Consider the following 17,655-nt stretch of genomic DNA (forward strand, 5'->3'; position numbering starts at 1 on the left):
ACATGGGCACTGTAGTTTATTCTGAGACAATCCCACATACATCAGTAAGCTCCAAATGTGCATTAACCCACCATTGAAAATATCCCCCAACAAATACACAGTTTCTAAAGTTTGCTAAAAACTCCAGTGCCTAGCTGTCTAACATTTCGAAATGAAAGTGTATATTTATGACCCATTTACGTCTTCAGTAGGAACCAGTGTGTTTGAGCCTGAGAACCACAGAGAAGCTGGAATTTCATTAGCAAACTGTCTGAAAATTGCCTTTTATATTTCGCAAACAAGCAGCAAAGATCATTGGCAGTGTGTTTATCCATATTTTTTTCAAATATAAATATTAAAATGTGTAATAAGCCAAAAGAGGGTGGTTGAAATACATATTATAAACATATACTGTATATGTTTATGAAAACAGATCGTGTGAATACATTCGTACACCTTTCAGACCCCTTTCTGAGGAACATTTTTTTCTTATTTCATTACATTGGTCTTTTGGTGATTGATAAACAAGCCTGTTTAGTACAATCTATGTGCAGATTAGCTTGGAACCACGAACTGAACATTGCATTCACTTCATGGTTCTATCCATTAACTATTCTTCTTTTCCTTCAATCCCTGAGGCTGTTTTGTTTGGCTGCTCTAGATAGTGTCATTGAGAGTGCTTTCATAATCATCACATATGTAGAACTTTTTATACAGAGCTGTTGTTAAAAAAAAAAAAAAGAGTTGCTTTTAGACACATGATGAAGAATCTTTGCTAACACACCGTAATAAAGGAAAAGCATGCACAAGTACACTTAAGATGCACAGCACACAAAAATCAGACCACCAATAACAGTAATAATAATAATAGTAATTATGTAGCTGCAGAAAGAAAGGACTATACATATCATTATCATTTTTATGATTTGTAAATTATTAAAGACCTTAAATGTGCCCTGTGGTGTTGTCTTGTAAACAAACAAAAGTAATACTCACCAAAACACACTGTGTGCATCTTTGAGGTTAAACAAACTTGTTGAATGTATTTCCTTCTTCATAAAATCAAATATATACTATATATATATTAATCCTTAATTAATAATTGAATCATTAATGTCAGGATTGTGTATCACATTTTCCTGATATAAACAAACTTTTAAAAAAAAAACCATCTCAAAAACATTGCTCCAGACTGCTACCAGTGGTTAAAAACTCCACTAGGTACCTTTAAGATTTTGGCATAAACACATTATGTATTGTAGCTTGCCAAATATTGATCACAAAAAATGAAATAAAATGGCAATTATTTTAAACATAATTGTACAAAGTTATTACAAATATACACAAAAATGAAAGAATCCCATAATAAGTTAATATAAGGATTTCCATTAAATTATTTTTTTTTTTTTACAATCATAATAAATATCTATTGAATATACTGTATGCACTCTTAACTGTACACATTTATGCACTGGTGTCAGCATCAGCACTGTGTAATAACACAATCACATGTTGAGGCAACCATTTAAAATATAATTGCATTTGGAAATAGGGCACAAACCCCATACTTTCCAGAAAATAACTCATTTTACATCAATGCTGTACATTCTTCAGACAGCTATTACCTTTGTGGCAATAGCATAATAACACTATCATTATTTGAGAATGCTTGGCCTACTTTCAGCTATGAGATCAGGCTCTCACCATATCAGAACATATAGTTGACATACGGGCAACGTGTCCTCCAAAATGAATTTGTTGTCGGTCCATCCACTCCAGACTGACATATCAAAATGTTTTCTAACCTGAAGCCCCTATTGGCAGTTATCAGCAGTTATCGGCAGGACGACAGCATTTATCAATGCTTTCCAAAAATACTACAAATCACTTTTGAAAAATAAACATTTTATTATGCAACAAGACTATAGTTAAAGTCGATGTAGGATTAAGCAAAAAAAGATGTTTGATATTTAGGGAAAGGTCATGGTTTGGGTTGGAATTACTACTTCCTTAAGGGGACTTTGATCGTCATGGTTACAATAATAATCACTTGGTTAAGGTTAGGAGACGATCATTGTCATAGCTTGAAAAAAATGATGTTGATTTGCAGTTGGAAATGAGAAACAAACTGCAGTCTCCCATTTTAAAGGATAAGGCTGGCGAATTTTTTTATATTTTTATTATTGTCAACAAATATCATATGTTGAGTCAAACCAACAATGAATTGATCACTTACATGTAGTGTGTGTGTATCCAAAGCCTGATATATCTTATTCCTCTGAGCCATATAAAAAACACCATTGCGCTACATGACATGTTCCTTCACCACAAAGATTAGTCATGTAAGTTTGTTTTAAAATGGCTCCAAAGATTAATAACAGAAATCACGTTTTCAATCTCTACAGAGTAGTACTGTGTAAGGCAGACGCCACTGTGCATGCACAACTCAGAACTTCGCTAGCTTGTTATGATACATCTCACACCCTCTTGACTTTGTCCAATACATTTTTAATTTCTCAAAGCACTTCAGTACAAAGTCAAGTGGTTGCTGTTGCTAAACAAACTAATGTGACTGCAATCTTTGTGGTGAAAGTGCATGTTACCCAGTGCAACGGTGTGGCTCATTGATGTGCTTTAATAGTTTCTGAACAACAATGGAGGTCTTCAGCATGGAGAAATAAGGAAGAAGAGAAACATCAGGCTTTGGATACACACATGGCTCTGCACATGTGTGAGATTTGTTAACAATAAGAAGAATACAGAAGACTTTCAACCATATCCTTTAAAGTTAGACATTTTGTTGACTCTCCCATCCACACAGACCTCTTTCCTATGCGGACTTAGTTACACAGTAACATCACCTTTCTTGTCTCTGTTAAAACTATTACAGCCAGAGGGCTCTGTCATTTATCACAAACAGTAGATTGCCTGTCATTTTTCTTGGGAAAACACTGTCAGTGTAGGTATATTCGTGATGTGATGACCCCTGGTGTCTTCTTTGTTTGGCCTTGTGATTTACCTGTCTGCTCTGTCTCTGCAGGTGCTCATTAGGGCAACTGGCGACACCTGGGGGCCCACCAGGTTGCCAGGTTATTAAAGTCCGGACTGCATCTGCAGCAGTCTTTCTACCTCTGACTGCTTGCTGCTGCTACTTGCAGCTCTCTGCTTCTCTCTGCTTCTCTCTTCAGGCACATGTTCTGGTTTGGTTGAGTTATGCTGCCTCAGTTATTTAATTTGCTTTCAGGCACCTGACAACACCCACACATACACACTCTCCATTCATGCATCACGCAACTCACACTGATATCACGGATCTCCACACCCTGTACACCCCGTACTGTATATATTTAATACCTTTAATTTGACCGAATTTGGTTTAATCTGGGTTACTTTGATAAACAAATTTATCTTTTGTTAACTCTTTAACAGGGTGCGTCTCCTCTTTGTTGTGGTCACTGGGGCCAGGTCATAACAATCGGGGGCTCGTCCATTTACGTTGTTTTGCTAAGAAAGTTTGTTTGTGCCTCGCGTAGCAGCGGACACATGGTGTTGATTGCGCACACTGATCAGTTGATTTGGTCCAGCTGTTTGCTGGTTTTGGCTGCATGCTTTGTTTGCCAGAGCAGCTCTGGTTTAGCTCTGGTTTTGCTCTGGTTTCTGGTTTTTGGGAGGTACACCATGTGTTTTTTTTCTCTCTCTATGGAAACATTGGTTTCCGACCCAGTTTTGGATTGTCGAGTACTGTTCAGAAGGTAAGTATTACTGTCCTGATGCGCTGTGTACAGAGATTTCCCCTTTGGGCTGTACTGGAGTTTCCCCTTTGGGTTGCCCATTTGTTTATGTGTGTGTGTGTTTAGTAACATGGTTAGTGTCAGTTGTTTTCGGACAACTGTCTCAGAGGCACATCCACGTGATTTTGTGGGGTTGCCTGCTGACAGGTCGCTTTACAAGTCTGCTGGTTTGCAGTCTGTAAATACCTGCCGCAAACCACATGAAGACCGGGTGAGTTGTTAGTAAGTTTTGGTTAGATAGTTAGGGGGAAAGTCTATGTGAGGATTAAGTATTGCCTCAAGTGTTTGGCTTCCTTATCAGAGTTTTTTTAGGCAGCTAAAGGAAGCATTTTTGAATGGCTGCACAAAAGAGCAGTTGAACACTGTGGATCACTATAAGGTTGAAATCAGTGACAAAAGTCTCAAGGACACGATTAAATCTATTTTAAAGCTAACTTTTATGTGTTGCAAGGTGCAGCGGGAAGTGTAGTTGAGGATGCTACTGGTTTGTCTTCGCCATTAGGTCACAGTACTGGTTTGTCCTTTAAACAGCAGAGGGAGTTACTGTTGTTGCAAATGGAACATGAAAAGTTAAAGCATCAGGTTGAAACTGAGGAAAAATAAATAAATAGTAAATGTCAACTTGATAGAGAATTGGGTTTGGAAAAAATGAAGTGTGACACAGAACAGGCTGGGATTACTTTGGAGCATGAAAAATTAAGTTTGATCAGAGAGGTTAGGTTGAGCCTGGAAGCTGGTCAAGGGCAAGGTGGAGATAGTTTCTGATCCGGTAACTGCTTCTCCTCAATTTTTAATCCGGTGGGTAGTTTGGAGCTTGTTCCAAGGTTCAATGAGAGGGACCCTGAAACATTTTTTTTCTGTTTGAAAGAGTGACGGACGCCAGACGCACAATCATGTTGCAGTGTGTACTGACAGGAAGGCGTAGGAGGCATATGCAGCTTTTTCTGTGACAGATAGCTTGAGTTATGTATCAGTGAAAGCCACTAGTCTTAAGGTCTATGAGAAAGTTCCCGATGTTTATCGCCAGCAGTTTAGGAACGGTAGAAAGGAAGATAAACAGTCCTTGAGTTTTCACACAATTTGCTGAATACTTTTAATTGTTGGCACACAGCTTCTGATGTGTAAACTTTTGATGATTTGTGTGATCTTATTGTTTTGGAACAGTTCAGAAATGCAGTTCCCAGCTGTATTGCCACATATATAACAGAGCAACAGGTACAGTTGGTGAGGCAGCTGCGTTAGCAGATCGGTATGTCTTGAGTCACCGCAGTGATTGGAGAAGTGGAAAAGATAATTGAGGTAATTCCTGCGGTGGTGCAAAACTTTTGCCTCGTCCCTCACATAGGGCTGCATGTACAGGGCTGCATGTACGGGGCGACGCTTAGCTCTTGGATCCACTGTTGAATCTAAGAGACCATCATTCACCACCGCCTCTGCATCATTCTCCGTCGCGTTGTTCGCCAGCTATGCTATGCTCTACAGTTTAGGGGCAGAGGCCACTGTGTGTGTGTGTGTGTGTGGTTTTAAGTTCTGGTTCTGGCCTGATTCCAAAACTGGTTCTGGTTTTGAGCCATTCATTAGCCAATGCTTTTGTATCTTTGGTTGATAGTGAGAAGCATGTTCCGATTAAGCTGTTGCGTGACACAGGTGCTCAATACTCATTTATTGTGGAATTGATGTTGCCTTTTTTTACCTGAGACAGAAATGGGGGATTTCGTCCTGATGCACGGTATGGAGATGGGCTTGATTGCTGTGCCCCATCATTTTATGGTGCTGAATTGTAAGTTGGTACAGGGCATTGTTCCTGTTGGCATGAGCCCTGTGTTGCCACTTGACGATGTGGTTATGATTTCGGGCAGCGACGTGGCTTGTGGTGCTGTGTGGGCCAATGTGCCGGAGTCTCCTGTGATTATTTCCAAACCACTAGCGTCTGGGGAGCCGGATGAGAGTGGTCGGAGTGATCCAGGGGTTTTTCCAGCCTGCACCGTGGCGTGTGCACAGGGCCCTGATGTGTTTGCCCAAGACCTGCCTGATCCAAAGATTTTTCCATATTATAGTTCTGTGACGCACGCACAGAGCTGTAATATGTCTGATCCAGGAACGCCTGTAGTGAAGGTATGGTGAGTGCAGAACATGTGGTTTCGCTGCCTGATCTTCCTCCAGCTGTTTTGGAGGGAGCAATGGGGCAAGAGCCAAAGGGTTGATTCATCTGTCTGACTTATGGAAAGAGGCTTTGCCAGTTGAAAAAGAAAGATGCTGCACATGGATACTTTTTTTCCAGGACGATTTGCTGGTGAGGAAGTGGGAAGTGAGTTTTCAGGTTGTTGCGCCAAGTAACTTCCGTGATGTGGTGTGGTTACAAGCAGCGCAAGATAACTGTGGACATTTGGGGATAAAGAAAACATATCAACTTGTCCTGTGCTGTTTCTCTTGGCCTTGGTTAAAGCATGATTTATCCAAATAAGTCAAGACATGCCATATATCGCGCTGGCTGGGGAAGCAAGTCAGGTTGTTGAGCCTGCTCTGTCTTGTCCCATTCCAGCCGTTAGCCAGCCATTTGGGCATTTGATCATAGACTGTGAAGAGGCACAAAAAGATTGAGACCTGGTGACCCCTGGTGTCATTTTTGTTTGGCATTGTGATTAACCTGTCTACTCTCTCTCTGCACATGCTCAATAGGACAACTGGCGACACCTGGGGGCCCATGGGATTGCCAGATTATTGAAGTCTGGGGTGCATCTGCAGTAATCTCTCTCCCTCCTGACTGCTTGTTGCTGCTGCTTGCAGCTCTCTACTAGTTTGGTTTAGTTATGCTGTCTTAGTTATTTACTTTGCTTTCATTCACCTGACACACACACACACACTCTCCATTCATGCATCACGCATCTCATATCAATCTCCACACCCCATACTGTATGTATTTAGCTGCAATTTTAATTTGGTTAATCTGGGTTACTCTGTTTAATAAACTTTTATGTGTCTCCTCTTAGTTGTGGCCACTTGAGCCAGGTCATAACAGTGAGACCTGGTGGTTTTCCTGGGATTTAAAAACCTTATGTACAGTTAAAAAAAAAAAAAAAAAAAAAAAAAAAAAAAAAAGCAGTTGAAATGGTTCTGAAAAAAGATCAGAGCAAAAATGGCTATTAAGTATTATATATCTATAAGCTTTGTTTCCATATTTGATTCAGGCTTCGACAGACAGTGAATCTCCACTACCCGTTTATGTTGAGCGTACCCTTTTTATGTAAATAACCACATTATGCATATGTGCTCATGCATTCAGTGTTATCTGCTCTGCTTTATTCACTACGCACACTTATTCTTTTCCCGAATCTTACTACTGCTAATAAATGTAACTTTCTTCCCTTTTACATTGTTTTAAATATCCAAATCCTCCGAGGAAGGAAAGCAGAGAACGGGAGGGCACATGGAGGCTTTCCAAATGAGCCCACGATCTTCTTCTCCTGCTGCTGCATGTCACGGCCGCCAGCCCAACACCAACTGCCTTAGGGCACTAAAACATGCACTTTGACTGAAGGAAGCTGACACAATTCTGCTCACACTGCCTTGTGCTTCACCCTTGAGAGCAGTGCTATTCTAATCTCAATATCTTCAATTGCCAAAGATGTCTAGATAGGCCTATAATCTTCCTGGAACATAAAACCTTCCAGGAGTAAGCTGTAAAGTGGTAATGTTCAGCGCATTACACATTGTATAAAAGCCCGATTGAACTGTGCCACTGTGCCATTCATTGAATCTCACAGGTATTACATCACCTGCAAAGAAAATTTGTACACAGAGTCAATACGGTTGGCTAATTTTACAATATGTGAGCAACAAAAACACAATTGAAGCAATGAACACAGTAATCTCATGTCATCTGATTCATTTCTTTACACTGCGATAATGGACATTCAGATTCGTATTTTAAACTCTGTTTATATTATTTGCTATATATACTTTGAAAAAAACATTCACAAGAGATATTCAAAATTATTCAAGCAAGCTTGCATGTACATTCACTTTTAACAAACATACATGGAGTTTAATCATGTATTTCTGAAGCATGTTTCTCATTTGCCCTTAAAATGCAATACATGATTCTCCAGATGCCCCAGAACCTTTGAAAGTGTCTTTGCGCTGCACAGTCTGTCTAAATCTGGGACACCTTTTCGAGGTCCTCCATGATCAGATCCTGCTCTTTGATGTCACCTCTACCTGCCAAGCACTCTGCTTCCTGACATGAGCACTTACCGTTCCTCACCATCACTGATCCGAGTTCTGAGCCTGATCTACTTAGGATGGCTGGCTGGACCGGAAGCACAGCGTTTGCTCGGATCCGATGCGAGTAGGTCTTCTGGCGTTCAATGTCAGCGGAGCACAGCTGGAATTTGAATGCCGCCTGAAAGCCTCTACGGAAGTTCTCGTTAAAGAACCCGTAGATGATGGGGTTGACGCTGCTGTTGAAGAAGGCCAACCAGTGAGCTAAGGGATAGACGTAGATATTAATGACACGATACTGGTGCTCTGTCAGGCTGGCATAGTCACTCAGCATCATCAGCGTCCACAGCGGCAACCAGGATAAGATGAAGAGCAGAGCCACCACCAGCAGCATCATTATCACCCTCTTCTTCTTCCGTGAAATTGTGTGACGACCCTCCATGCTCGGTTTGTTGTTGCCACTGCCCTCTCCAGACACAATTCCACTGCCTCTTAATGGGGGAACAGTGGTCTTGAAGAGGGTGAGGCCAATACGAGCGTACATGATGACGATAAGGCTGAGAGGGGCGAGGTAGATGTTCGCAAAGAGGACAGTGGTGTAGATTTTCCGCATCTCCTGATTGGGCCAGTTTTCCCGGCACCAGTAGAAGGGGCGGGTGTTGTTGTTGTGGCCAAGGACTATTCGCACCCTCTGCTCCTTGGTGACCTGCAGCATCACCCCAGAGGGAAACATGATGGACACAGCCAGGACCCATATGATAACGATAATTAACTTTGAGGTGTTGATGGTCAGCTTCTGCTTGAAAGGGTAGACGATGCACCGGAACCTAACACAAAGGGGATTGAAGGACATGCATGAAGAAAAAAAACACGCACACAAGCAGATGATAACCAGTCATACTGTACAATTACAACCCTCACCTGTCAACAGCTATTGCCACTAGAGTGAAGACAGATGCTGACACAGATATGCCTTGAACCATACCACTTAGCTTACACACTACGCTACCGAATGGCCATCCTGCAGAAAAAAGAAAAACTGTTAAATGTGCAAGTGTAAAAACATAAAGAAAGGGAGACAACATGAATAATTTAAATGCTAGGATTACTCCTAATGGGCAGAAAGTATCAGACGCTTTCTAGTAATGAATATTTCACCATTTCTGAATCAAAGCTAACACAGAAGCTTGTGGTATATAAATGATGAATTGATAATGCTGTCATTTTATAACACAGTCTCTGTTCACAGATTGATTTATTTTAATTTATTAGCACAAAGGAAGTAATAAAAGCAAAAGTATATAAACACAAACATAGCAGGGATTGTGCAGCAGAGGTAAGAAAATTCAAAAATAAATATGAATAAATATGGCACAGGTGTTTTTTCATATTAGACTTAAATACTGACAATGATGGACAGGTTTCATATTCCAAAATGATGGGCTCCTGTATTTTTATAGCATATTGTCCATGAGTTGTGTGATAATAGGGAAGAGGAATATCCTTTGCTTGTCTAGTTGGATATGAATGGAGATCAGAGTTAATTAAAAATAAGTTGTGAAATACTTTAGGTAAGCTATACTTTTGAAACATACATTTATACATAAAGATACATGTTTGATAAATATTAATGTTGGGAATGGATAACATTTAATTTCTTAAACAGGGGCTGTGATGGTTCATGGCGATTTGTCGCAGTTGCCAATATTAAAAATTTCTTTTGGATTAAAATAATTTTTTGAATTGAAGAGGGGTATGTACTGGCCCAAACAGGATACATTAAACTATCTATTCATCTATTAATACACCTAAAAAATTTGCAGCAGTGACTTGGTTGATTTCAGTATTATTAACAAACAATTTAGCATCTTCCTTTGTATAACATTTATTTTTATTTCTGAAAATGATAAAATAGGATTTTTTGACATTTGGGGAAAGTTTGTTCATCTGGAACCACTTTGCAGTATATGATAGAATATCATTGGCCTCTCTGATCAAGGAACCAAAGTTAACTTCTGATATGACAATACTGGTATCATCGGCAAACAGAATGGGTAATGCAGATTCAGACATCCAAACCAAGTCATTTACATAGATGAGAAATAGAAGTGGCCTAAGAATAGATCCTAGGAGCACTCCACAATAAAGCTTGATTCCGTTAGAAATACCATCGTTTATAGATACTTATTTATCTCTATGATTAAGGTAGTCACTAAGCCAATAGATAACATCCTGAAAGCTATAGCAGTGAAGTTCAGAAATGAGAATTTTATGATCAACTGTAAAAGCCTTCAATAAATCCAAGAATATATCAGTTGTGAACATATTATTGTCTAAAGCTGTAGAGATTTTTCTATAAGTTGCAAGAGAGCTATGCATGTTGAGTGATTTTGTTGAAATCCATATTGGTGTTTATACAGGATATTGTTATCATTGAGGTGTTTTAACTCTCTTGCAAAGACTAGCTTTTCCAAAATTTTGGAGAAGTAAGTTAAAATAGAAATTGGCCGGTAATTGGTGAAAAGGCTAGGATCCAACGTATGATCTTTGCAACTCTCAGGTCTTTTGGGACAACCAAATTTTAAAGAGACTGAGAGGACATGAGTTAGTGGCTCACTTATTGAAGATGCTAAAAGATTACTTCTTTTAAAAGCTTTGCCTTGATTTCATCATGACCTCCTGCAGGGTGATTGAGATTGACAGGGGGTTTAAATCTACACAATGCGGGAAAATATTGGCATTGTATTTGTATGTATCAAAGTTGTGGGGAGGTGGATTTAGCAGAAATCTTTTATATAGTTTATTTTTCTTTATAGAGGACTTCAATAATCCCAAACAGAACCACGATTTACTAGCAACTAAAGGAAAGCATTTATTGATATGTAGAGTTGAATATTTGTGAAAAGGATTGGTATGCCAATTCAGCATCCTGTTGAGTATAAATATTATCCTATGGAACATCCTCAATCATGGATTTGAAGCATCCTATATTCCCTTCCCTAAACCTACAAAAGCATGCATTTACACACATGTATAACATCAGTTGCTGAAGTTAATACAGGGAAGTGGTCTGAAATGTCTGTGCACAGTATCCCTGAGTTGGATACACAATCAAAAGAATTTGTTAAAATACTGTCAATTAAGGTGGCCGTTTTATTTGTCACTCTAGTTGGTTTGTATATGAGAGGGTAAAAGCAGGATGAATACAATACATTTGAAAAATCAGCTGTGGGAGAGTGATTTTCACTTTTGAAAAGACTGACAGTTTTTCTTCATCATTAATAAATCCAAAGCAGCAGCAAGTACATCATTGAAACAGGTGGACGGTAAATACCTCCAAATTTAAATTTAGAACAAGTAGAACAAGCAAAATACGTTATATCCTGACCTGTTATGATGTTGTCCACCAGCGTGGTTGGCATGCAAAAGATGCCAACCAGCAAATCACTGATGGCGAGGTTGAGAATGAACAGGTTAGTGACCGTGCGCATATTCTTGCTGCGCAGCACGACGAAACACACCACCCCGTTGCCCAACATGCACACCAGGAAAATGAGCAGGTAGGATACGGTGAAGATTGCAGCAACAGAAGGCTTGTGGAGGTAGAAATCAACATAGGTGATATTCTGGCGAGTCAAAGGGTTTTCCTGCAAACTTGAGGAATTGAAAGGGTTCATGTCCTCCCTGGTGGTGTTGAGAATTAGATTCTGGGTCATGGTGATATCTGAGAGTAACAGAGAAAGAAAGGCAGAGGTGTAATACATGGATAACTTATTATGTGCTTGGCATGTTGGTGCATGTGTATCCATTATTCTCCTTTAACAAAATCAGCTTATTATAAACCAGAACAACATTACACACATCCTCCCAGTACAATCCTATAGATCAATTGGTAATTACAAACAATAGAACCTCTCCAGAAATCAATAGTCCAATTTTTGCCTCTTTTGATTATTGTGGGTTGGTTGATCCAGTCAAGTACATGCTCTCTCACACACTCTAATATCAATACCAAAGTGACCAATCTATTCTGAGAGCAGTGGGGAGGTGCGCTTGATAGCTTGCCGATTAGTTACATCAATCATGTGAATGCAGCACTGTGGGGAAGGAATTAGGTTACTATTGACTTCAAATTATTTATGACACTTAAATTTGACACATCTTAATGTATTTTGGGACCTTTACATCTTCTGCAAGGTTAGGCTCATGCCTTCTGCAGAACCTGCAATACTGCAGAATATTAAGATTAATCAAAGTCCTATTTTCATAGAATAGGATAGAATAAACTTTATTGTCCAGGCATTGTTAAGGCAGGAAAATTGTTAGGCTATTTCATGTATTAATTTCTTGCAGCTGAACATCTGCTGTACAACTGTTTATAAAGTGCAGTCTTTCTCATGTGAAAATGGTTTTCAGTGGGACAAACAAAAAAAAGTAGGCCAGGTTTATTCAGTGATGAATATTTAATTGATGGTATGTGATGAATCAATTATTAGCATGTTAATAAGTAATTACATATGAAATCATGCAGTCTAAATAATTTCATTTTCACACTTAATCACAAACAGTATTTTGAAAACCTGTAATTGTATCTAATAAATGATAATACATTTTTCCTCAAAAATGAGCTGTTAAAAGATACTTTTTGTTCTGTCAACCTCCTGAGTAAATTTTCAGTTTGAATTATTTCCAAAACTGACTGAACAGCACCACTATGACAGTTTAACTCTTGAAAAGGGTGATCAGAGATTATAGCTGCACAGCTAGTTATAGTTCCTTGCCTATAAAATAAAATTAATCTTGCTACCAACTGCATGCATCAACAAATAATTAATTAACATAATCTATGAGTAGCAAACACCTACAATTCAAACATTTAAAATTTGTTTTTAATCTATCTGGATTGTTTTCCTTGAAACCCTTTGCCCTATTGTTCTTTTAACAATTAAATGGATGACTGAGAAGATTTTTTGAGTTTGAGCTCATTTCCAAAATGTCATACATGCAGTATATCTGGGATTAAAGAGAAAATCATTATTCCTGCAGATCTGTAGCCTGACTGAGCTTCAATATTCCTATGATATACAGAATCAGACAGTTTTATCACTTTATGATCCAAGGACTTAAGTTATTGTACCTACTACACTTTCAAAAGTCATGCCTGGTGGGTATCAGCCCTTACACTGCCTGAGTAATAACAGTTCAATATAAGTGATTAAAAAGTACATCTTTATCTGTCAAAGTCTGTCTTGATTTGTCATCCATGTGCAATCATACAGCTTTAATATCTCTGTTGATTTGCAATTGATTCATGTAACAACAAAAGTAAATAATACAGTACATTCCTAATAAATTAGCCCAGGTGATGAGATGGGAAATGACAGTTTGATACAGAAGTACAGTGGATTATCTAGTTTATAAATATTCAAATTTCACAAATAACTCTAGATACTTTCTTACCTTTCAGGAAACAGTATCTGACTTGTATTCCTATCTTCTCTCCGTACAGGCGTTGTATATCCGTTTGACAGAAATTCCACTCATAGAGCAAAGCTGCGCACTCTCATCCCTATGTTAAACCCTGCGTGTCTGCTCAGTGCGCCTGCCAGGCAGAGACTGCTGTAGCGCTTATAGATGACAGAGAGCAGATTCACTCAAGAGAGATGTACTGGGCGGTGCAGGCACAGGGAGCAATATATGTTGTGTAAATTGAATTATATATATATGTGTGTGTTGGAGTATGCACCAAGGATTAGTCAGTGGTTGAGTTGCAGCACCTGCTGTGCTAATTTTCGAGTGGCAGTCTTTTTTTGCAGTTTCTGCAGGTGTAGTCTGCACCTGACTCTGTGGGTGTTGATTCTTCTAATTGTCACACTGTGCAATGACTCTGTACAAATGGGGGGGCAAAGGTTGGACGTCATCAATCAGGCAGATAGGTGTTGGGGAATCTTAGACCAACTCTTACGAGGTGTCAGGCCTCCTCCTCAGTGCTCACTCCTGCACTAATCAGGTCTTCCATGAGTCAAGTCTCACCACTCACCCTTCACATCTTCACTCCTTCAGAGTGGAAAAAGTGAAGTCTAAGTGCTGCACAGAAGTGTCTGTAACTGAATCTGTTTTAATTGGTACATGTCGACTAAAATGCCATTAATGCAGGCTGCAGCACGCCCCACAAATTAAAGGGTGCAACAAAGATACACAATATTGCAAACAGAATTTGTGTTTAATGGCATACATGAGAGAAAAAATTGGCTCAGAAGGTAAAAACAGAGGGATGATGGGTCGAGGGATTAGAAGCAGAGGTGAGACTTAATGAAGGGGCAACACCTGATCAATGCACAGGGGTGAAAGGTAAGATGAAGAGGTCAGGATTAATCGTGCAGGGTGGCCACTGTGCAGTAGGTTGAGGAGGAGGTTTGATAAGTAGATGACTTACATTTGACCTGAGTAGAAATGAAGATAGAAGGGCAAGAAACAACAGTTCAATTAAACCCTTTAAACTACTGCAGTTGCTGTAGAATGCTTAATTAACACGTTGAAATGCCTTGAGCACAAATCCTGTCAAACTGTTGGGATTCTTAGCTCAGGGAGAGGTGAGAGGGAGGAAACGCACTGTCAGCTAGAGTTTGTATGAAGTTTGATAGACGAGGCGTTTTAAAAATAGAGCTTTCAGTGTGTACTGAAATTTCTAATGGTTGTCATGTTAAGTTACAAGAATTATGTTGTGATTGATTGTGTGTGTGTGTGTGAGAGAGAGAGATAGAGATAGAGAGAGAGTGTGTGTATTTTTGTGTGAAGGACGTGGAAAATCAAGGATGCAAAAATGATAATAAGCTCCCATCAAAAAATTCACTCTCAACTTTTCTCATCTCTGCAGTTTTTTGGCTCATTGCCTGTTGGCTTAATTAGTCTCAGGCATTGTTAAACAGCACTAATTAGAAATGTTCTTTCACACACGCATACACACACATATAAAATAACAATAAGACAATGATTTCAAGCAATGCCAGCAAGTTATTTTATGGTCTAATTATGTATTTTTTTCACTTCATCTCATTTAATGAAAACATTGAGAATGTTGTTTTTGTTGTTATGTTAATACAGAAAGAAGGACAGAGAGAGAAAGTTACACCTGGGTCGAGTAACACATGTAACCCTGTCCTACAACAGTGAAATGTTATTTATTTATCTAACCATTGTTTGACCAGGTAAGTCCTATTGAGGTTGGAAGCCACACTAGCAGCTCTGTGAAGCTGTACTGAGGCACAGCGGTGCTTTGAGCTAAATGCTAACATCAGGGTTGCCAACCTTTGACTTCAGCTTGGAGTGAGATTTGTCCCTGGGGGGATGGAGGTTACTCTGAACAGCATGCATGAGAATAAATTACAATATACTCTAATAGATTTGTGTATATTACTGGCTTTCCCCCTGATGGTCTGATTAACCTTTGTTTCATGGTGCTGCTGTTGCGCTGTGCTGCTCTAACTTGTCTGTCCGTGCGCTGTCAGTGTCCTCTTTTCGTGCCGCAACGTTATCAGTTATGAATTTGTTTTTCTGTGTGAGAAAATGGACGTGTGGCGTGAGAGTGTGTGAAAATTGTCAACTGCATGAGTCTCACGGTCAGTGCATGAGAGTTGGCAGCCCTTCTACTAACATTAGCATGCTAACATGCTACAATGATGCTAACATGCTGATCTTTAGCAGGGGTAGTGTTTACCATTTTCGTTGTCCACCATCTTAACTTAGCATGATAGAATGCTAATATTTGCTAATTAGCACAGAACTCAATCTACAGCTGAGTCTGAAGGGAATGTCATTAGTTTTGTATGTATTTGATCATAAACTAAAGTATTGGACAAATTGTAATTTTGACCTGCAATTAACCCTGAGAGGATATATAAAGTGTGTACCAAATTTCATGGCAATCCGCCCAATAGCTGTTGAGATATTTCACTGAATAAGTGAACATTTTGACCTGCTGGTGGTGGTAGAGGACAAATCAGGGGATCACCAAAGACCTTGGGATTCATCAACTGGGGGTCATGAATGTCTACACAAAATTTCATGACAGACCATCCGAAGGTTGTTGAGCTATTTCAGCCTGGACCAAAATGGTGGATCGACTGATCAACAGACAGACTGACATTGCCATCTATAGAGCCATAGTAGCAGCCTTGCTAAAAACAGATAACAACAATACTAAAAAATACTAAAAATAATCTATGGTGAATTAATAAATGGTGCATTTAGCTGGGCCTTCAATTTCTCCGACAAATGCGTGTTAATGATTGCAAGACTATTACATAGTGATCATCAAAAATGATAATTACAGGCAGTTAACAAAAAGTGTTCATGCTGTAGTTTGCCTTGTTGGTTTCTTATTCACAGTGACTCAGTGAGTTAATAATGAGTGATGATGATGAATTATTTAAATGTAAAAAAAAAAATAAAGTAAACTAAAAATAACTATCAAGCAGAAATTGTCCATTAAGGGATTAAATAATCCCATTGCCCTTCCTCCTCTCCTTGCCTGAGGCTATTGGCCAATCATATTTTCTAACAGTGCTCTTTTTTTTCTTCCATGGCTGCCTGCACTCATCTCTCCAGGCAACATTTCTGCTTAGTGTCCTTATATCTTGTCCCCCCACTTAAAAAATGCATGTTTGCAACTCATCATTACCTTTCACCGAACTGACCTCTGCAGGACTAGTGATCAATAGTGATCAATAATGGGCACAGAACATTTTTCATGTGTGTCAAGCTTTTTCATATAGATATTGAAAAAGTATAATTTAATTATGTGATACAGTATATCAAGAAAAGATAATTGAAGTACAACTGCTTACACAAAAGCAATAACTAAGTGGTGCACAAACACCTGAACTTTTATTGAAAAGTCCTTTGTTCAAAATCACATAATCTTAATTTAATTATGAAACATGATTTTGAGTGTAACCTTATTGCCTGCAGATGACACAAAAATTCCATGAAATACAAAAAAATGGTTGAACTACATTACATTACCATGCCTCTTCAGAGCAACATGAATATGAATATAAGTATGTCCTGAGGTGCAAATCCACAAAAAAGTAGAGGGCGAGAGAATAGAGAATAGAAGAGAATAGAGACTTTTATTTTCTAAAACTCACAAGAAGATATGACAGGATTTTAAAACATGACTAATTTGCATTCCCCTTCTGGTTCACATTAAAAGTCTCACAGCAGTTCTAATTCTAGTTCGGCTATTGTCTATTTAGGGAAGAGAGAAAGGAGTGCATTACCTTACTGGTAATAAAAAAAAAAATACATTAGCCTTTCAGTGTTATCTGGAGAGAGAAATATATACAACCTTTTCTATATTTCTGTCATGAACAGCAGTTTTTGCTATGCCTCTAATGGGCTTTTCAAATTTAGTGTCAATGTCGAAACCAAAAACCATACTGAGAGCATTGTCTCCCCATTTGTGCACCTTGCAAACGAATGAAACCCACTAAAATGAGCTATTTGTGTTTTAAAATGCATGGCTTTGTATTTTAGTTTTCAAAAAAAACTGCAGTCTGACATAAATGTGTGTGCCAGTTGGAACTTGGTTAAAATGCAAAATACATGCAGTAACTTTAATACAGCGCACACTAATTCAAAAATGTACAAAAATACATTTTTC

General features: G+C 38.8%; 1 protein-coding gene across 1 annotated transcript; it reads right to left on the reverse strand.

Annotated features, from left to right (window-relative positions):
• Nucleotides 1-6,887: 6,887 nt before the first annotated feature.
• LOC122968600 (neuropeptide FF receptor 2-like) lies at nucleotides 6,888-11,707 on the reverse strand. Its single transcript, XM_044333958.1, has 3 exons — nucleotides 11,380-11,707; nucleotides 8,913-9,012; nucleotides 6,888-8,818 (listed from the first exon to the last, which is right to left on the reverse strand). The coding sequence occupies exons 1-3, from the start codon at nucleotides 11,705-11,707 to the stop codon at nucleotides 7,924-7,926; spliced, it is 1,323 nt and encodes a 440-aa protein (XP_044189893.1). The 3' UTR covers nucleotides 6,888-7,923.
• Nucleotides 11,708-17,655: the final 5,948 nt, after the last annotated feature.

Source organism: Thunnus albacares, chromosome 18 (genome assembly GCF_914725855.1).
Source record: "Thunnus albacares chromosome 18, fThuAlb1.1, whole genome shotgun sequence".
Lineage (NCBI taxonomy): Eukaryota > Metazoa > Chordata > Actinopteri > Scombriformes > Scombridae > Thunnus > Thunnus albacares.